The 20,121-nt window shown below is 32.2% G+C and overlaps 3 protein-coding genes and 7 non-coding genes across 15 annotated transcripts; 8 read left to right on the plus strand and 2 right to left on the minus strand.

Annotated features, from left to right (window-relative positions):
• Positions 1 to 705: 705 nt before the first annotated feature.
• LOC113854888 (protein LIKE COV 1-like) lies at positions 706 to 5,282 on the plus strand. Its single transcript, XM_027486190.1, has 7 exons — positions 706 to 1,176; positions 1,727 to 1,779; positions 2,721 to 2,830; positions 3,143 to 3,310; positions 3,411 to 3,508; positions 4,228 to 4,354; positions 4,820 to 5,282. The coding sequence occupies exons 1-7, from the start codon at positions 1,033 to 1,035 to the stop codon at positions 4,912 to 4,914; spliced, it is 795 nt and encodes a 264-aa protein (XP_027341991.1). The 5' UTR covers positions 706 to 1,032; the 3' UTR covers positions 4,915 to 5,282.
• A 1,847-nt stretch (positions 5,283 to 7,129) lies between these two features.
• Positions 7,130 to 7,214, plus strand: LOC113856723. The gene has a single exon (XR_003502957.1). It is a non-coding gene; the product is annotated as a small nucleolar RNA Z43 (small nucleolar RNA).
• Positions 7,215 to 7,754: 540 nt separating this feature from the next.
• On the plus strand, positions 7,755 to 7,836 carry LOC113856729. The gene has a single exon (XR_003502963.1). It is a non-coding gene; the product is annotated as a small nucleolar RNA U83 (small nucleolar RNA).
• Positions 7,837 to 8,066: 230 nt separating this feature from the next.
• LOC113856721 lies at positions 8,067 to 8,156 on the plus strand. The gene has a single exon (XR_003502954.1). It is a non-coding gene; the product is annotated as a small nucleolar RNA snR60/Z15/Z230/Z193/J17 (small nucleolar RNA).
• A 215-nt stretch (positions 8,157 to 8,371) lies between these two features.
• Positions 8,372 to 8,476, plus strand: LOC113856730. The gene has a single exon (XR_003502964.1). It is a non-coding gene; the product is annotated as a small nucleolar RNA snoR99 (small nucleolar RNA).
• Positions 8,477 to 8,611: 135 nt separating this feature from the next.
• On the plus strand, positions 8,612 to 8,736 carry LOC113856745. The gene has a single exon (XR_003502979.1). It is a non-coding gene; the product is annotated as a small nucleolar RNA SNORD14 (small nucleolar RNA).
• A 167-nt stretch (positions 8,737 to 8,903) lies between these two features.
• On the plus strand, positions 8,904 to 9,027 carry LOC113856744. The gene has a single exon (XR_003502978.1). It is a non-coding gene; the product is annotated as a small nucleolar RNA SNORD14 (small nucleolar RNA).
• Positions 9,028 to 9,181: 154 nt separating this feature from the next.
• Positions 9,182 to 9,305, plus strand: LOC113856743. The gene has a single exon (XR_003502977.1). It is a non-coding gene; the product is annotated as a small nucleolar RNA SNORD14 (small nucleolar RNA).
• A 1,946-nt stretch (positions 9,306 to 11,251) lies between these two features.
• LOC113853692 (chloroplast processing peptidase) lies at positions 11,252 to 13,468 on the minus strand. Of its 2 annotated transcripts, none has more exons than XM_027484214.1 (5): positions 12,874 to 13,468; positions 12,332 to 12,469; positions 11,896 to 11,982; positions 11,715 to 11,782; positions 11,252 to 11,612 (listed from the first exon to the last, which is right to left on the minus strand). In XM_027484214.1, the coding sequence occupies exons 1-5, from the start codon at positions 13,327 to 13,329 to the stop codon at positions 11,477 to 11,479; spliced, it is 885 nt and encodes a 294-aa protein (XP_027340015.1). In that variant the 5' UTR covers positions 13,330 to 13,468; the 3' UTR covers positions 11,252 to 11,476. The 2 variants fall into 2 exon arrangements, with proteins under 2 accessions (XP_027340015.1, XP_027340016.1); XM_027484215.1 differs by having other exon boundaries at positions 11,316 to 11,612; positions 11,720 to 11,782.
• Positions 13,469 to 14,446: 978 nt separating this feature from the next.
• On the minus strand, positions 14,447 to 19,051 carry LOC113853690 (pentatricopeptide repeat-containing protein At5g21222-like). 5 transcript variants are annotated; one of them, XM_027484210.1, is made up of 5 exons: positions 18,940 to 19,051; positions 17,995 to 18,090; positions 17,859 to 17,910; positions 15,845 to 16,777; positions 14,447 to 15,661 (listed from the first exon to the last, which is right to left on the minus strand). In XM_027484210.1, the coding sequence occupies exons 1-5, from the start codon at positions 19,026 to 19,028 to the stop codon at positions 14,774 to 14,776; spliced, it is 2,058 nt and encodes a 685-aa protein (XP_027340011.1). In that variant the 5' UTR covers positions 19,029 to 19,051; the 3' UTR covers positions 14,447 to 14,773. The 5 variants fall into 5 exon arrangements, with proteins under 5 accessions (XP_027340011.1, XP_027340010.1, XP_027340013.1 ...); XM_027484209.1 differs by having other exon boundaries at positions 17,859 to 17,913; XM_027484212.1 differs by having other exon boundaries at positions 14,448 to 15,661; positions 18,003 to 18,090; positions 18,940 to 18,968.
• Positions 19,052 to 20,121: the final 1,070 nt, after the last annotated feature.

Raw genomic sequence — 20,121 nt, forward strand, 5'->3', positions numbered from 1 at the left:
ACCGCATAACCAACAATTTTTTAAAACAAATACATATTATTTTTTATCAGGATAAAAAATTAGCAAAACTAACCGTGAGTATTTTTTTACACACAAATGTTATTAAATTAAAATTTATGTGTATTTTCTTAAAAATTTAAAGATATATTAGTTTTTCAGTTTAAAATTTAATAGTTTTATAAAATTTTTAAAAGAATCAATACTCTAACTATTAATGATAAATATTTAATTTTATAACAAATAATGTTAAAAATATTTTTTAAAATTAAATTTTGTATAAGATTTGAAATTGAAATGTAAATCAAGTAGCATAATAAATTATATTTTATAAAATATTTCAATTTAAAATAGTTCTTAAAAACACTATTTTGAAGGTTATTAACTCGTATATGTTATATATAAGATTAAATCATAGATAAAATTTATTTAATATTTTTTTAGCTCATATTTTACATGATAAAGTTTAGATACAGTTTCTTAAATATTTTTGTGTTATTTTTAATTAAAATTAAAATTTTATTTTGATAATTAACAACATACTAAATGCTTATCTTTTATCAAAATAAAAAATTATAAAAATTGAAACTAAATTTATACTATATTCCTACTACAATTGGATACATGCATTTTCATGGGAGCCCCACATGAATCCAGCTATTGGGCAAAATATAAAATAAATATTAAATAAGCTCATTCTAGTCACATGCAAGATGCTACCCTACAAATACAATTCCATCCCAAAAACGTCATTTTTTAAATATTTTAATTTTAATCGTCACCTCAACCAAAAAAGAAAGACACTCAGATAATAAGAACGGGAGTTTTTAAAATTACATTTTAGTTTTTTTTTGTCACATAAATTTTAGTTTGGATCGAATAAAAATGAAAAAACACAAACAACGGTGAGAGAGGAAAGAAATAATAGAATTGAAGAGTTATTTTGAAAATTTGTGATTCGTGCGAGTTTGACACAGAGTTGCAGAAGAAGCAAAGGGATATTGGGAAGTTCGAAACGTCGTCGTTGCTGCGGTAATGGGCGATGACAAATCCTCGACGGTAATGAGCAACAGAGACAGAGATCGAGAGCTTCTCATCCCCGTCGCCGATTCTGGCGACGACGATGCCGCCTCCAAACCATCCTCTTCCTCTTCTTCCGTCCATCATGCTGGCCGTGAGGTAATCATCTCTTTCTCCTCTGCTTTAGGGTTTCAATTGAAATTACTATTTCTTTTCATATTACTGGAACATGTTTTTGCCACCTTTGAACTAATAACTCTTTCTTACCTGTATGTGTTCATGCCAATTTAAATTATCCAATTATTGAATTATATTTATATATATTTTTTTGGGTTAAAATCGCGTAAGTAATGAAATCTTACAAGACTGACACTGCTTCCATGGATGAGTTGAGTTTATTATCTCTTTCCGGAGTTTATTCACTTGTTTCTCCAAGGCCGAGTCACGTGCTTCATAATTTGTACCTCATCAAGCATTGAATCATTTTTTTTAATAAATGGATGTAGTTGTAGACAGAGTTTAACATAAGATGATCCAATTAATTATGGGTAAAAGTGCGGTGAATTGCTTATTAGTGGGGGTGGGGGACCTGTGTTAATTTATTATGAACAGTTCTATAAAGGTGTGGTTGTGCATGGAAGTTTCCCTGACTTTGCATCTAAAGCATTTGTTTGACACATTGTCATGCGTTGTTTCTGTCAATTTGTAGACTTTTTACAAAGTTGTTAGGAGCTGGACATCAAAAAAGTTCATGACCGGATGGTACGCAAATTTTATATATATATATGCTGTGTCCTTACATCTTAAACAGTTTTTTGGGTCGTATGCAATGTCTTGCTACTCTAGACATGAATATATATGTCGTGTCATTGTACATTTTTACATGTCAAACTACTGCACATGTTACACCTTACTCTTTCATCATCTTATTATCATTTCTGGAAGGAAAATGGTCTATCTGTATGCTTTGAATAATTAAACAATTTGTTTTCTCTAATTTTTATCTACATTTTGTTTCTGATGGCATCTTGTTTGGGTCATGAACTGAAAACACTTATATTTGAAAGACTTACTGCCGTACATGATACTTAGTTACCTTATGTTCAAAAGAACTTCCCTTTTTTAGGAGGATCTGAGATATTTTTCTAGTACTATATTCAAAGTGGTACTCCTTATGTCATGGGAAACCCTAATTGAACCAATCTAGGTTCTAGATTAGAAATCTCCAAACTGCTTATTGAATTTGAGCCATACTAAATCAAACCGTAGTCTTTTTGTCTATAACCACTATAATTAGAATATGAATATTCCTAGAGTCATCTCTATTCTTTATTGCGCGGTTTTAGAAATATAAGGTAGCAATGGAGAAATAGACAATTCTATAGAAGTTGTAAACACGAGTTTATATAGAAATAGAGTCAAGAATATTTGTTCCTATCTAATATTTGTCTTTCTATTTGCACAAATCTTGGATTTGCAAAATTATTTCCTCCGTCAAGGTTGATTGTCTTTACATTTATTTCAGACTGCCCATTTCATGAACATACTACTACATTTGACATTTTTTATGCTGTCATTTAAGAACTAATCTGATGCTCTACTCATATTATGGCACTAGCAGCTGAGTGTAATGAATTCCTGTCTTTATCTGTTCTGGTGAATTGGTGATAGCTCACTTTTTTTTTTTTTTGCTTTTTTTGAAGTGTCATTCTTTTTCCAATTGCAATCACCTTCTACATAACATGGTGGTTTATTCATTTCGTGGATGGGTTTTTTTCTCCAATCTATGCTCAACTTGGAATTGATATCTTTGGTAAGTACTCTTTTGTTTTATGGTACTTCACTATACTATGGCTATTTAATTTTATTTGATGAACAATGTAGTAATTCTATATTGTTAATGTTAATTTTATTTAAGTTTTGTTATTTTCAATATTTGGTTGGGTTTATTGGAAGTATAAATGTGCAACAGAGCTGCTAACTTATACAAGTTGTTAGTTGTTACATGCAAAATAGATATATTGTTGGCTATTGTGGTCTCTCTAACTCTAACCTCTGAGGTTACTTGTTAGATGTAATGGTAGCACTGAATATGTTGAATCAATTGCTAATACTTCTTGGTCAGGTCTTGGATTCATAACTTCCATAACTTTCATCTTCTTGGTTGGGGTTTTCATGTCATCATGGTTGGGTGCATCTGTCCTGGGTCTTGGGGAGTGGTTTATCAAGCGAATGCCTCTTGTTCGTCATATCTATAATGCCTCCAAGCAGATCAGTGCTGCTATTTCTCCTGGTGTGTTTGGCCACATCCTACTCTTAATTGTGATGCTGATATGTTTCTATGTAATGTTGGATGAGGAGAATTGTTTGTGTTAACATATGTGCTGCTGCAGATCAAAATACACAAGCATTCAAAGAAGTTGCCATCATTCGGCATCCACGTGTTGGTGAATATGCATTTGGATTCATCACCTCATCTGTTGTCCTTCAGGTTTCATCATTGCTTTTCAATTCAGAATTTTTTCGTCATTGCTTTTCAGCTCAGAACTTTTTCATCATTGCTTAAGTTGGTGTGTTGTAATGAATGCTATGGTGTTTTCTGCCAGAGCTGTGTCAGTTTGGAAGGGAATATTTTGGACTATTATGTTACTTCTTGCTTAGTTAATGATGGTAGTATACTGATCTATGTGTTACCAGTAATGATATACAGCACAGGTCCATATGTTAATACAGTAGCAACATATAGCCAATGCGTATTTGGGGCTTGGCTTGGTTTTACTAATAATGGAACTATTATCTTACTCAGTGGATGGAACAGAGACACTAAATAAGTGTTATGGCCACTTAATGGAAATTTGCATCCATTATTTCAATAATGTGGGTTGTCATGAAGCCTTTTAGATTCTTTTTCTTGTTTATCTCTGAAGCCATATAATATTGCAAGATACCCTTTTGATTGCTCAAAGGTTTGTGGTGCACTAATTTCATAATCAGTTAGCATTTTTCAGAATGCTCATTCTGATTGCTTTGTAGATGTCAACTTGTGATCATATTCAATAGTTTGAATTTGAAGTTTTTGGAAAATTTCCATAGTCATAAGCATTCGAGTTTGGTTTAGTGTCAATTAATGAAAATGTTCTGCCATTATTAGAGCTTGAAATGACTTTGCATGTTAAATTTAACTCTCTTTATTGTATTGTAATTGCACAGAATTATTCTGGAGATGAGGAGCTCTGCTGTGTCTATGTTCCCACAAACCATCTTTATATCGGTGATATATTTCTTGTCAACACCAAGGATGTCATTAGGCCAAACCTATCAGTGCGGGAAGGAATTGGTGAGTTCTAGTTTTTGTAGTTACTGAGTCTTACATTACACAAAAAATTGCTTACGTTGTACTCTTAACATTGTGATCATTTTTTTAGTGAACTCCTGCCTGGGGCGAGTTAAGTGGCTTTTGGTCTTGCTAATTTGGGATCGAGGAATAATTATTAAAAGATCGTAATGATAATAGTTGCATGTACAATTACAGACTTCTCTCACATACTCTTCATAGTTTTTGTTCAAACCACTACACGACACTCTAATCCTTTTGCTACTTTTTTATGATCGTCCAGATTCTATTCTACACATACCTCAATAGTTTGCGTAACAATCATCTCTATGCTAACTCATGCTCTACAATTTGCACAGCATGAATATTTGTGCATGTTGGTGGACATATGCTAAAAGGAAAAAGTTAATGAAAACAATCTGATGGGATTCATTCTAATATATTTTTAACATATGCCATGTTTTGCAGAAATTGTCGTTTCTGGAGGCATGTCAATGCCGCAGATCCTATCAACACTTGATTCACGTGTTCCAGTGGAAATAGGAAGACCTGATAGAAGATGAGAGTGAAAAAAGTATACTAGTTGTTCTTTTAGTAGTTTGCTTTGTTTCATATTTAGTCATCAGAGTGGCAATGCAACCAATTTATGTTGCAAGGGCTGAATTTGAATTTACGTCATTAATCTATGAGAAAGTGTTGGATTCTGATGGTTTGTGTAGCATTCGTACCTGTGTAATAATAGAATGAAGAATTTAGCGTTTGTTTGAAAATGTGGTGTGGGTAATGATACAGGCTTACAAAGTTTACTGTGGTAGAAGTCCCTACTTTCTGCCCGTGCATATTATTTTGGTGTCCTCAACATAGCAATTCAATTTTGTACCTCAGATAACTGGTTTTCAACTTTTTAATTTTTGGAACAAAACTGGCATTCAACAACTATGGCGTTCCTGTGTGGTTTTTCAATTCCTTAGCCAGTGAACTTGTGCGTGTAATTTTTTTCCTTGGAGCTTTTCTAAATTGCGTGTTTAAATACGTTATAATAAAACATGTAAATATAAATTTAACGTATGTAAGTGCACAATTACTCAGTCAGCTGTCATCATTTTCTGTTTTTTTTTATTTTTTTATTATTGTTATTAAACAAACATGCAATAATATGACACTTATAATTTAATAAAATAGTTCATTTCTGTCGTACACTTTTATAACTTAATTTGAGTTATTTATTTGTTAGTATATTATTTTATTCTTGTGTTTTTTAGTAATTATTGAAATAATATACGAAAAAAAAGGGCAAGACGGCAGCAATAGGATTTGACGATGGGATAGTAAAATAACGAAACAATATTCCAACCTTTTATTTGGCCAATTACATGACTAGTGTAAAATAAAAGGTCTCGTTAAGGTGTGGCTTAAAATAGTTTATTAAAAATTATTTAATTCACTCTCTATAATAATTTAAAAACAAATACTAACTATTTTTTATTTTAACTTAAATTACATATATTTTTCTATTTTATTTTTTAATTACTGTTTTAAAGACATTTATTAATATTTTCAATAAAGAAATATTATTTCATATAATTTACATTTATGGTATGCATATCTAAAAAATATTTATGTCAAATTGGATGCATAGATAATGGGATGAATAAAACAAGTTACTTAGTTATCCCATTTATTATATTTTAATTTTTAATAATTTTTTTTGTGATATGAAAACCAATATTTATACATTATATCGGATATTTGACCAAATTGGATTGCTTTTTTCCTTCTTTTTTGTTCAGATATTTAGAAAGAGTGAATAGTGCTCTGTTTCAAAGCAGAGAAAATCAATGACAAAAAAAGGGTAAGAAAAGTCGTTAAAATAAAAAATATTTAGAAAACTTAAATTTGTTTTAGCTCAAAGAGATGAGTGAAAGAAAAATAAAAATTGAACCTGCTATTATACAAAACTCTATCATAGGTTGGGTAGAATATAAGTATATTATTTTCTTAGTAAAAATGGTGGAAAGGAGATAACTTATCTAATCCTACCAGGGAGACCATAAAAAAAATAAAAAAATAAAACTCCAGCCAAGATGATTACAATACAAGCCTAAATTTTAAACAATTTTATCCAACAATAATTATTTAACTAATTTCCTAGAGTAAAAAAATTCACATTTTTAAAACTTGAAACTTAATCAAACTTGTGCTTTTAAACCATGATAAGTTGTTGGTTGTTATGCTCCTAAAATTAAACACCAAAAACAATGTAAAAAAGCTTATTTCTTTACTAATTTTTTTTTTTTTGCTGGATTAACTAAATTGAAAATAAAATATTATAAACAAGCCATCTAATTAGATTTAAATAAATTTTAGTTAAACAAAATTAAATAATATTTTTATCAATCAATCATCTTTCTTAATCTTAATCAAAAAATCATTTTTATTTTATTTTATTTTTGTCAAGAATTAACTTTTAATTTATCTAAATTTTTTTTTTTATCTTAACCCCTTGAGCATTGTGTTGTTATTTTGCGGCGCAGCTTAACGATGAGCGCACTCTTCGGCCCATTCTCATTCTAAACATCACCCACTTACCCAAAACCCTAGCTCTCATTCCCCTCTTTATAAACACTCTTTACCCTCATTCTTCTTACGCCTTCCCAATATTAGGGTTTTCATCTTCTGCTGCATTTTCAAAGAACCATTTTCTTTATCATTTTTTGTTCTTTTCGTTTTCTTTTGATTATTGGAGTATTCTTTCAAGCGGTAGATTCAATTGGAACGGGATGGTGACGATTTCTATGTAATTAAGGTCTCGTTCGTCGTATTTGGCCTAATCGGTCATGCCGACCACCCATATTCCGAGTCCCTCTTTCATCCCGTTGTTTTTCTCTCTTGAAATATCCAACGGATTAACGTTTTGGATGATTCCTTACTGATTAATATTCATTATTAGGGTGCGTTATTTGTGGTTTAGGATCGGCACATCATTATAACACAACAGTAGACAAACATATGTCGGAAGTAATTTGTGTGGGTCAATCTAATTTTGATTAGCGTTTTATGAACAGACTAATACTTATGTTAGTTGTTTATGAGCAGTCCAGGTATTATTCTACACCCGCTTCACATACTCTGTTACTGTAATCTCTATGCTATTCATGTCTATTCATGATCTGCAGTTTGCGCAGCATCGAATGGTTGCGCATGCTGGTGGACATGCTAAACGGCAAAATTTACTGAAAATCTAATTTAAGTCATTTTGTTATATTTGATATCTTCTACATATTCCTTTATTTATTTAATCAGTGTCTCTAACGTTTGTTTGTTTGTTGATTAGTGTCTCCTCTTCGAGGATAGAAGTTCTTATTTGGTGCCTTAAAAATTTTCCTTAGCCTTTGCTCAGTTTTGCCTATGACGAAAGAAATGGAAAATGTGATAATGCATGATTATTCATGATTACATTACCATACTGCCTTCCTTCCGAGGCTTTGGTTTTCAAATCTTGTAATTTTTTTCACGGTACATTTTTTATTTTCATGTTTTTGTGAATTTTTACAATTGAATCTCTTTTACGCTACATTTTTTTGTTAATTGTTTCCTTGATTAAGGCTCAATTTGGCAACCCATCGAAATGAATGAAAACCACAGCCATTTGTTTTATAAATTGTTTCAGTCAATGGAACACAGCCAGTTGTGGTTTGTGTTGTGGATGTCATGTGAGGGTCATATGATGATCATAAGCATAGTTCAGATGATTTATCTGTGATTATTTTGTTTTTTAGTCTTTCGCTCCTATCTGATGACCCTTCCATTCTTCATTACATTTTGCGACTTGTTTTCATTTGATAATTATATGTGGAGTGTTAGGTCATTTTAAATTTTCATCTCTTCTCTTCTCTTGCTGGAACTGAAAATATTTTGCATTTTTCTTAAGTTTTCGTTTGCTGTATTTGTTTGTAAATCAGAGCTCTCCCTTTTGAATCTGGTGGGACTTTACGTCTGCCCCTTTAGCAGTATGTCCAAATGCTTTAGGGATGAACATGTCCCTTATACTATGCATCCACCTAAGTCATTTTGTAAGCTCTGTTTTTTCAAATATTTTGCTGATCATTATAGGATGAAATGTTTGTTTTATTTTAAACTTTATATGCGGAAGATTGCTTGTCGTTTTCTTGTAACCATTGTAGTGTATGTGTATTTGTTTTTTTATTTACCTTTTGTTTGTTTCTTCCTTTAGCTATTTTCTTTATGTTCCAAAGTTTCAATCCATGATGACTATCATTTAAGGCTTGTTTCTCAAAACATTCGCAGTGGCCGCCTAAGAACTTTCGCATTGGCCAGGCTTGAGAGCTAATGCTGCTATAATCCTTCCCTGGATGTCTCATATATTTGTTTTTTGTATTTTTTGGTTTGAAAATTTACTATCTTATTTTGTGGTTGGGTGGGTTACTGCAGTTTATTTGATTGTTTTGTTGACTCTGCACTGTTATTTTAAGTAAACCGGCCTATTCATTATAGCCAATTTCGTAATGTAACTTTTTCAAATAATTGAGTTAATCGATGATGATAAGTCCAAAGGCTTGTTTCTCAAAACATTCGCAGTGGCCGCCTAAGAGCTTTCGTCTCCGCCGGGCTTGAGAGCTAATGCTGCTATAATCCTTCCCTGGATGTCTGAGGTTATATTTTGGTTTGAAAATTGACTATCTTATTTTGTAGTTGAGTGGATTATTGTAGATTATTTGATTGTTTTGTTGACTTTGCACTGTTATTTTAAGTAAACCGGCTATTCATTATAGCCAATTTCGTAACGTAACTTTTCCAAATGTTTGAGTTAATCGATGATGATAAATCCAAAGGCTTGTTTCTCTAAACATTCGCAGTGGCCGCCTAAGAGCTTTCGCCTTCGCCGGGCTTGAGAGCTAATGCTGCTATAATCCTTCCTTGGATGTCTGAGATGATGTCTATTTTGAGTAGTGAATTGACTTGATTCTTTGAGATTTCATTCATTTTCTTACTTTTACATTGGCTATTTTGATGCTTTGCTGTCCACTGGAAGTTATGTCGCATTCTTATTTCACTCATAGATTACCAATCGAGAGTCTTGTTTCTCCAAAACATTCATACTGGCCGTCCAAGAGCTTTTGCCTTCAGGCTTGAGAGCTGGAGCTGCCAGAATCTTCTAAAATGTGAAGCATTGAATTTGCATCATTCCTGTATTTGTACCATAAATTAATGTATTATTTATTTAATTGTTGTCCATGTAAATTTTCCAAAAAAATGATATTAAACTACTGTTTAACATTATTGATTTAGAATTTTTTTCGTATATCTTTGCTTTGGATGAATTAATTTAACCTACCGCAAATTAAGAAAAATCAAATCTTGCTTAACCTAATAACTTGATGGATTGGTTCTCGAAATATAAATATATCAAATTTATATAGAATTTTGTTTTTAGAAGTGAAAATCATAATCAAGCAAGTAGCATAAAAAATTATGAAACATTAAAAATTTATAAGCGTTTGTTTGGCCTGCTATCAAGTAATTATGAAATAATAATCTAAACACACAATTGTAAGAGTGAGGAAAATTGGAATGTCACGGGGTCGTGTTGATTTAATCATGTTTGTGAAACTAATTTTTTGTAGTGCATCTCAGCCAGTTGAGTTCAAATATGATAGCTCGTATCATTTCTCCAGAGCACCTAGTACATTATTGATTTATGTTATCATGTTTTAGAAGTGAAAATATATTTAATGTTCTATAGAAAATGATAGCAAAACCGTTTATAGATTTGCAATCTCTCTATAGTCATGACTCGGGTCTCACTTTGCTGAGTCGATAGTTAATCATATTCTTGCATGCGTTACGAAATTGTCGCTCTTCCTGCGTAACTCTTAGAAAGTGCAACAAAAATAATTGGCCAAGCATCCATAGGATTTCGGACAGATAAAGAATGCTTTGGCTAAGCAAGATATCTTCAGATGGTTTAATGCAATGGGTCTTCCATTTTTTTTCACTCAAATAATCCTTCTGTGAGAATGAATGTTTCAATGAAATTTTATTTATTCACAAATGGATATTAATGCAGCGCCACTTAAAAATTAAGGTATTGATTAATCTTGCATCATTAGTAGAGATAAAAATAGTTCACTAAGTGAATTTTACACAAATAAATTTGACCTATTTAATAATTTTAAAATCTAAATACTAAACTTATTATTTGTCATAAATTCTTTATTAAACTTAACTTGACTTTTTTAAAAACTTATTTTTATATATTCATCTTCATAATGACATTTTATATTAAAAGTATTTTTATAAATAAATTATTAAACTATCTAAATAGGTATATTTTTATAAATCATAAAGTTTATATCTAAATAAGTTATAAAAAAAATATTTAACACTTTGAATATATATAATAAAATTATATATTTCTATTTTATTAAAATACTAATCAAAATAACACATACAAATAATAGATCAAATAAAAGTAATACAAAAAAAAACTCCAACAAATGGACACTCTTTAATTCTAACAAAAAAATATTAGAGTTTATGATTGAATATTTTATTTATTGTAAAATTTAATTTATTTAATATAATATATATTATAATTTTGATATAAATTATTTAATATTTTATTATAAATTTTAAATAAATTATTTTAATAAGTCAAGCTACTTTAGGCCTTAAAAAAGCTAGGCCATAAGGTACCGTCTAATAGCCTGACCTGTTTGCATCCTAGTCATTAGTTTACTAGTCACCGAAATCATTGTAGCAACGTTGTATATTTCGCTTCTAGTCCGAGTTACCGCACAGGGGTTCACTGGGAGAAAAAGGCAAAATTGCTGTTGAAAATACATAGAAGATTTTAAAGAAACAGAGTTGACTAATTTAAATGCAGAAGCATGGGTGTGGTGGATTATGTTTTTTACAGAAAGTGTGATCTTGGTACGTCTGCATTAGAATTTTGAATGATTACACAAGCGATCACCACATGCAAGCAAGAGTAGGAGAGCTTAAAAATGTTTTTCCAACTAAGACAAAGTCCTATTTCTTTCCAAAAGTTAATAATGAATAGTAAATGGGACAACACAAAAATTGGCTACATGGGAACAGAGGTCATTGGGATGCTAGAGTAGTCTCCTGCTTTGTTTCGACAGGGCATGTTTCCTTAGAAATTGTGCCCGCAATTCTATTTGGTGGCCAATATCGAAGTACTGATCTACCTATGATATTCTTGGCTGGCAGGGGACCCCTACGAAAATTACATTCCATTCATAACACAATTAGGAAATTAGATTACTGAAAATAATGCAATGCATCTTGATAATTGTTAATTAATTAAACACGGCATTACCACACATGAGAATCATAACTGTTATTGCGGTTGTCTCCCATCACAAAAACGTAGTTCTCTGGCACACGCTGCAAAACAAATATTATTTAATTTAACACCAAAACAACTCACGGTTATGCAGTTACCTTAAGGAACAATAAAGAGTAGAACAAAGCCACAATATGAAAAAGGTTGAACTTACTGTGGGTTTCATCTCATAAGAAGGTGGTTCAAGTATGTACTCTTCACTCCTCTCAACCCCATTAACTACAAGATGCCCTTTACGAACCTGCAAATAATTCAGTTGCTCACAATCACATTGAAGAGACCAAGGCATTGAATCAAGCACACCAAGAATCTGACCAAAGTTAAAAGACAATACTAAATGCCATTCTATATTCTGCCAACTTTAAAGTTCTGAGTGCATGTAAAACCTCAACTAACCAAACTTTAGAACAGCAAGCAAAGAACAAACTTTCCCCAAAATTGAGAAAACAAGCAAGAGGCAAAATGACAATAACAAGATCATGAATGAAAATGTAACAATTCATCGTAGTCATCATAACATTGTCTCAATAAGGAATTGAACAAACAATGAATGAAATATTAATGTGAATGCTCATCTCCAAAGATCTTACCTCGACGATATCACCTTCCTTCGCCACCACACGTTTTATAAAAACATCATCATCAGTGTATCCAACTTCTTGAAGGACCGGAGGGCTTTTAAATATTACTATGTCACTTGCACAAGGTTTTCTAAAATAGTATGAAACCTGAAAACATCAAGATGGATCTTTAGAACAGAGATGCATCAGAAAAGGAAGTCTAATTGAACGGTCAAAATCTATTAAAAGTGCAGAGTTATATGTTTGCATGATTTATCTCAGTAGTATCAAGGTCTACAGTCTCACTTTTTTTGTGGATGGGTTAAATTCAACCTTGAACAATTCTCACCACATCAAATACCGACTACTACCAAACTATTATCACTGGGAAATTACCAATTAAAATCAATTATACACCCTAAACTTGGAAACATGTGTAAGTCTTACTATCAACAAGTTTCTATTTCAACTTTCAAGCCTTACAAACATAAGAAACTCAAGTATTTTAGCTAGCTACAATTTCATTGACACCTTCCGTAAAATAGAAGAAGCAAAAGGAACAAAATGGCTACCTTTTCAGCAACAATTCGATCTCCAACATCAAATGTAGGATACATTGACAACGAAGGAATGTACCTAGGCTCAGCCACGAACGTGCGAAACGCAAGCGATATTGCCAGAGCAGCAAGAACCGTTTTTGCATCATCAGAAGTGAAATTCAACCACTCTGGCAAAGGCCCAGAAGACCCTTCTTTCTTCTCCACATCCCGGTCACCCCCACCCCCACCCCCGCCGTCGCCGTCGCCCCCGCTGCCTCCGCCGTTATCGGACTTGAACACCGCCTTAATGTCCTCGCCGGAATCCCTCAAAGCTTTGCAGTGGATTCTACGGTGACAGCGTGCATATGATGAAGGAATCGTTGAATTTAAACGGGGAATGACGAATTTGAAGGGATTGTAGAAGTGGGCATGGTCCAAGTTAGGGTTTTGAAGCGATGGGAGTGATGGGAAGATAGAGAGGGATGGCATATCTTAAATCTTAATCTTCTGTTGTGTCTGAGTTTGAGATATGAAGCAAAGAAAAGAACAGAAAAGAAAGGAGAAAATGTGAATAAATGTACGGTGAAGATGGAGTTTGTCTCTTTTTTTCTCCTTTCCATATTTTGTCTCTTTTTTATTTACGTTGTTGAATATACAACTTTTTATTTAATTAAATATGAATGAATTAAAAGTGGGAGTCTCTACTCTCTACCAAAAATAATAAAAAGTTGCAAATCTTCACTTTGGTAGGACTAGGATGGCGTTGATGTTCCTTTTCCTTGATTTGTTAGTAACTAGTTCACGTTGTTTTGGAACTTGGGTGCCAAAAAATATATATTCCATTTAAAATTATAAACAATCTTTTTTTTTTTCTTTTTTGAAACTTTAACTTTACCCTCTAAGATTTTTTTTATCAAAATTTTTACTTTTCAACCTTTTTAATAATCTATTTGTCTTAATTTTGTTTTAAATTTCTAATTATTTTAGTAAAAAAAAATAAAGATTTAAAAGTTTTATATAGAGATATTTACGAACCGTTTCAATTCATTTTAAAATGTTGAATCACTATAAAAAATTGAAAAAAACAAATTATTATCTAAAAAATTGAACAAAATGCTTCTCATTTTCAAAATTAAACTGAACCACGTGCATATTAAACTCATATATATTTTTCTATTCTATCTTCAAATAAACCATGACACACACACACACACACACACACACACACACACACATATATATATATATATATATATATATATATATATATATATAATTTAAATAATTCATTCGTTCTAAATAAAAAAATCATATTTAAGGATTTGATTTAATATTATTCTCAAATCAAATTAAAAGTTTTTTTTTTGTTTTTATAATAAAAAATAATTTTTATCACAAAAACAATCTAAATTAAACAATAAATATTCTTAGTTTTATGCAAAGGAAAAGTGGCAGAAGGAATTGATCATGACAATTAAAAAAATAGTAAGTCTAAATTCAAGCAAAAAAATATTGATGACCTAAAATCACATATTAATAATAATAATAAATGCAATTAAGCTTTAGTTTTAAGAGAGGTCTCTCCTATTTTGTGATGTAAGCAAACATGTTGGTCGCGGGCAATTAGTTTTGATTGATATGGTCATAAACTTTTCAGAGTTTTTTCTTGAAGTAAGAGACTTCCCCACAATAAGCAATGCACACAAAATTCCAAATCAATGAATTCTGTACTCATGTAGCGTACACATTTCATTGGTAAGTGAATACTGAACAAAAGCAGCAGCAGTTCAACAAATGCAAATTACATCAGCATTTTGTCAAACTTGCAAGTGTATGTGATCTGATTTATGGAGTTCAACAATGATATCTACAATTGTTCCACTTGAACTCGTCAGCATGGTGTATTGAACTGTCATCCCAGCTCAGAGTCACCTCAACAAAGTATTGACACTACTTTGCAACAATCAAGCAAAGGTCTAACAATCTGATTTTGAATTTGATGCTTACTTACAATCATTGGTTGTACTCCATATGAACTTGTTGTACGAATTAAAACCATGGAAATGGTAGCATTTCGCGTGTTGTCGGGTGCTTTGACTATCATGTGGCTTCTTATGTTGCCATTATTTGTTCTTTCTGGATGAGCTACCACAGCATCAGGTATTTGTAGCAGATTGGAGGACGAAGCACTGAGTTTCTGTTTCTTGTAAATACTTTCTAAACTCCGGACTGGTGGCATCTTGTCGCTGTCAAAACTTCGATCTAGCTCAGAATCTTCTTCTGAACCATTCAGAATTCTGTTGGCTTCTTTGAATAAACCAATGGCGCGCCAAGCATCGGCAACAAGTTGCATAGTGGACATTTCAGGAGCAACACCATTCTCTTCCATAGTAGTGAGTAATTCTTCTGCTTTCCATGGTTGTTTTGCTTCTCCATATCCCCATATTAAAGTTTCATAAGTCTTCAAATTAGGGGGAGTTCCCATTTCATGCATTTTCTCCAAAAGTCTGATGGCACGATCCATTTTGCCTGCAGCACACCAACCACTTATGATGGTAGTGAAGATCACAACATTTGGTTGTACACCATATTTGCTCATGGAAGCCAGAAGAGCCTCAGCTTTTCGTGGCTGTCCGGCACGTGAATAGCCTTTTGCAAGGATGCTATATGCGTGGATATCAGGTTCTATCCCAGCCTTGATCATGTCATTGAATATCTCCTCACAATTGTTCATAAGCCCTGCTGAACTCCATGCATTCATGATGGTGCTAAATGTCACCACATCTGGTTTGATCCCAAATTCCTCCATCAATGTCAGTGCCTGACAATTTTCATTTGTAAGCTACTATCATTATCGCTGAAAAATAAGTAACAGATGGTTCCTATATTAAGAGTACTAAGCTAGCTATTTTGTCAATGTTCCTTCAGCATGTCAACATAGATGGAGGAAAAATGCATACAAGAAAACATTGACTAGTGAAAAGTGTTAGATATCATAACTCACCTCATCTACTCCATTCGTGTCTGTAATGTCTAAATATCCTTTAATAAGAGAGTTGAAAACTACTAGATTTGGATGCACTCCAAGCTCCTTCATTCTGTACAGAAACCTCAAGGCTTCTGTCATATTGCCTTCCTTGCAATAACCACTTATTATGATACCACAAGTTCGTTCATTAGGTTTCAATTTGTTGTAGTACATTTTCAATATTAACATTTCGGCTTTTTCTGTCTCACCGTTCTGAGCATATGCCCTTGCCAATGTGTTGTATGTGACAACATCAGGGTGCAGACCAGAGGCCACCATTTTATGCAAAACATTCCATGCCTCTTCCAGTTTCTTCTTGGTACACCAGGCTTGGATGAGAATATTATATGTTCTCTCATTTGGTTTTACATTTTCATCCTGACCCATCATCTCTAGCAATTTCATAGATTCATGAGGCCTTCCAGCAATCCCAAATCCTTTGATGAGGGTATTATAAGTACTAGTTGTTGGTTTACATCTATACTCCTTCATTTTCTGAAAGATTTTCATGGCTTCATCTACCTTGCCAGAATCAGAAAAAGCATTGATCATGGCATTGAGAAGTATTGAATCAGGCTTCATCCCATTCTCTGCAACTTTAGAAAGAAGTGCAGGAATAGACTTGAAACGCTTTTGGCGGGTTAGGGCAGCCACAAGAGTTGTGTATGTTATGAGAGTGGGCCTATGTCCTTCTTCAGTCAAATTGTTGAAGACGGCCTGAGCTTCATGTGGTTTCCCTCTTCCAATCAAAGTATTCATCAGTTTTGTTCTTGAATGAACCGTTTGGCAACTGTTCTTCCCTTTACAGACAAGACAGCAGGGTTGATTATGCGTCTCTTCTGAAGTAGACCTTAATTTTGAATGGTTGTTCCTTAATTTTGAATGGTTATTCTTGTATTGCTGCAGTTCCTGTTGAAATTGCTAAAAGTTAAAAATTGTAGGGAATGTATCAAATTATCAATACATTTTGATGGTTATCTTTAACATATGATGGCTGATAGATCTAATCCAGTAATCAAAATTCAAATATTTTTAGGCCATAACTTACAGTAGCTGAGCATTTCATCCAGAAGATGTGGGTAATTATGAAATGGTTAGAAATTTCAAATAGCTCACGGCCACGTACAGTTAATTATGTTTGACATTCACTTTACTTTATTGAGATAAATTGGAATAATTCTAGTATCTCTCAGGGCATTTAGATTGAGATGATCCTAAGGTTCCTGAAAGAACCTGAGATCCATCATACATCTTAATCATTCTTATGGTTATTCACCGTTCAGTAACAAATTCCATTGAATAACAATGACAGAAAATTTTCCCTCCCTATCAATAATTTCAAATACCACATAGCATGGATATCTCATACAGCTATAAAATTCAATCTAGTATAAACGTGATCACTTAATGAAATCATGTATCTTATAAGCCAGGGTCAGACAAGTGCACATACTGATTTACCAGAAGACTGTTATTATACTAAAAATATAATTAATATAAATAATGATATAGATATCAACTTAATCTGACATAGAAATTCATGTAGAAATTTTTCTGTCATAATTTAGATATGTAATAATTTTTATCATAGAAAATAGGGAACTGCTCTTCGCACTCTGTCTATAAGTCAGCTACAATACAGTGCTGTTAAGATCAAAGAATTCAAGAATGAATAATGGATGATTATTGTGTGAGCAAGTTATAGATTTCTACAAATGTCAACGATTTGGCTTCACTAATTTAAAGGACGAAATGTGAACGGTTGAGATTGTGATAAAATATATATTGTGTATAAAAATTATGAAATTGTTACAATTTCATTTGCAGATTATGGTTGCACCTAGTCCATTAGAAGAACCAAATCTGTATGACTAAATGCTCAACAACATAGAGATACTTAAGGCTAATTGCAGGTCATAGATAATGCAATTAGGTCCATAGATGATTTTCTGACATAGTCATGAGAAAAATGTTAACTATTTCACAATACCATGACTGATAAATCTTTAGCACTTCCATTACTCATGAGAGCTCCCTTCTGGCTGCTATCCATGATGATGATGAATACACTTGATTAGATTCTCAGAAATTTATTTTGACTACTTCTGAAGGCCTCAGCAAACTACCTTTCTACCTTGGCCAAATCAGATTCTGGCCGCAAGACCTGACAATTGCTGGATTTTATCCTAGCATCATAAGGTGATGCCTCATCCGGAATTATACTGCAAAAAAGATCAAGTGAAGGTTATCATCAGCTAACCTATTTAAAACATAATGACCAAAAAATAAAAAGAACACTTGGCATTAAATGCTATCTAGATGCTCAAAAGAGGCTCCAATCAAAATATGCAAATAATAGAGTACTAAATGCATTTATTGCCAGAGCATTTGCAGAAATAGGATTTGTGCTAATGTGTGCTAGAGAAAATGGCACAAGTAAACCACAAAATTCATACACAAACCCCACACTCAGTTCCATTCGCTCTAGAAATCTTCATTTTATTAATAAATTAACACGCAAAAACTACTCCTCAAATAAACATGCAGGAATAAAACCCACAACTCACATTAACATGTTGGGGGAAACGTCAGAAGGTGAACATAGAACTGAATCACGGGAAACATGACAACATGTTATTACATCTCTCATACTTGCTATATATAGCAAGTTAAAAACAATAACACACAATAAACAAAGATATCACCTAATTGTCATCTAACAAAACAAATAGTTAAAATATAAGTTAGATGACTATGTCAGCTTTAGGTGCTTCATTGTAGACCAGACATTTGATAGTACAAACAACGAGTATGAATTCCAAAATTGATCCTAGAAGCCCAAGCTTAAAAAAATAATTTAATTAAACCAAACTGAAAACAGGAACCCAACACCAAATCCAACAGGGGTACGTAAGCATGATCATTCTAATCAACATCAAAGTCAAATCTTGGCTATGAAATGTAAAAATACACATTATCTAGACTCAAACAAATGATACACTATGCTGCATGGTTAGTTGAGGTCATGTTAACAATTGTTTGGAAACAAGTTGAAAGAGAGGAAGAGGTACCTAAGTGAAGCAGTTAAAGAGCTTCCTACGAAAGTTGGGTCTGCATAGTTAGCAGTGAGGTTATGATGCATAATTAGCAGAAGAGCCATTGTAGTTTAGTGGGTTTCGTGTGTGTGGCATGAACTGGAGATTCTTATCCACACATATTTATCGTAATGAGATTTCGGGACAGTTTTTTGAGGCTGACATAAGAAAAAGACAAATACATGGGAAGATCACTAGGGGAGTGGATTAGGCCACGCCAGCATTTCATTCGCAGGATCATAATTTACCACGTATTTTTTCTTCATCAGAAATACAACCTTAGGCTTTCGGAAATTTTCATTTCAAAATTGCACTTTATTACTTTATTCATCATTTATTTGCTAATAATATCTTGTGATTGAAAACAAGCTTGACCCTTTTTATGTTGATTCATAATATCTTGCGATCTTGAAAGAGATTTTTTAACTCTCTGATTAATAATATCAGGCCCTTTTCTTCGATTTTACCATAGATGACCAAATTAAAATGTTCTAAGATTGTACACACGTTTTTATATTAATAGCACTCGTCAATTTAGCGCTTTATGATATTTAATAAATTAACTTTTTATTTTCTTTTAATTTAATTTATTTCACTTTTATTTTAATCACACTTTTTCATTGTTGTTTTTATATTCTGTGCATTTTTTTTAATTATTGAATACTTTTATACTGTTTCATTTTGTCACATTAAATGTTTAATCATCAATTGTCAGAGCAAATTACAACACAATCGTCACTTACAATCTTGGTTATGCACCAAAAGTAATCGACAAAACACAAGTGGGGGTTCTCACACTTAAATGGACTAGAAAAATCAAATATGTTTAATTCACTCCTTAATATTGACACCACCATATAATTTAGTTTCTGGTATTATAAAAAGGTAAATTTAGCTTATATTTTTTTAAAATAATGAATTAATTTGTATGTTCAATAGTACACAATAAAAATATTATTATATTTTTATTAAAATTATAATATTTGATTTTATTAAAAATTTGTGATATTCTTATTTTTTATAAATATTTATTATATACACATATTTTACTATGCATTTTTAGACATATGCGTTAAAAAATATATTACTAACACTATTAACATTATTGTACACGTGTTATTATAGATAAATATATCGTTGAGTAATAGATTAATTGAG

This window comes from Abrus precatorius, unplaced genomic scaffold (assembly GCF_003935025.1).
Source record: "Abrus precatorius isolate BTA unplaced genomic scaffold, Abrus_2018 Scaffold11, whole genome shotgun sequence".
NCBI lineage: Eukaryota > Viridiplantae > Streptophyta > Magnoliopsida > Fabales > Fabaceae > Abrus > Abrus precatorius.

Coding starts and splice junctions, on each gene's coding strand:
- LOC113854888 (XM_027486190.1), top strand. CDS start 1,033: ATGGGCGATGACAAATCCTCGACGGTAATGAGCAACAGAGACAGAGAT. Junction 2,831..3,142: donor ACTTGGAATTGATATCTTTG/GTAAGTACTCTT, acceptor CTTCTTGGTCAG/GTCTTGGATTCATAACTTCC. Junction 3,311..3,410: donor CAGTGCTGCTATTTCTCCTG/GTGTGTTTGGCC, acceptor GTGCTGCTGCAG/ATCAAAATACACAAGCATTC.
- LOC113853692 (XM_027484214.1), bottom strand. CDS start 13,329: ATGCCATCCCTCTCTATCTTCCCATCACTCCCATCGCTTCAAAACCCT. Junction 11,983..12,331: donor AGGAAGGTGATATCGTCGAG/GTAAGATCTTTG, acceptor AATTATTTGCAG/GTTCGTAAAGGGCATCTTGT. Junction 11,613..11,714: donor AGTTATGATTCTCATGTGTG/GTAATGCCGTGT, acceptor TAATTTTCGTAG/GGGTCCCCTGCCAGCCAAGA.
- LOC113853690 (XM_027484209.1), bottom strand. CDS start 19,028: ATGGCTCTTCTGCTAATTATGCATCATAACCTCACTGCTAACTATGCA. Junction 18,091..18,939: donor TCTTTAACTGCTTCACTTAG/GTACCTCTTCCT, acceptor TCTTTTTTGCAG/TATAATTCCGGATGAGGCAT. Junction 17,914..17,994: donor GATTTGGCCAAGGTAGAAAG/GTAGTTTGCTGA, acceptor CATCATGGATAG/CAGCCAGAAGGGAGCTCTCA.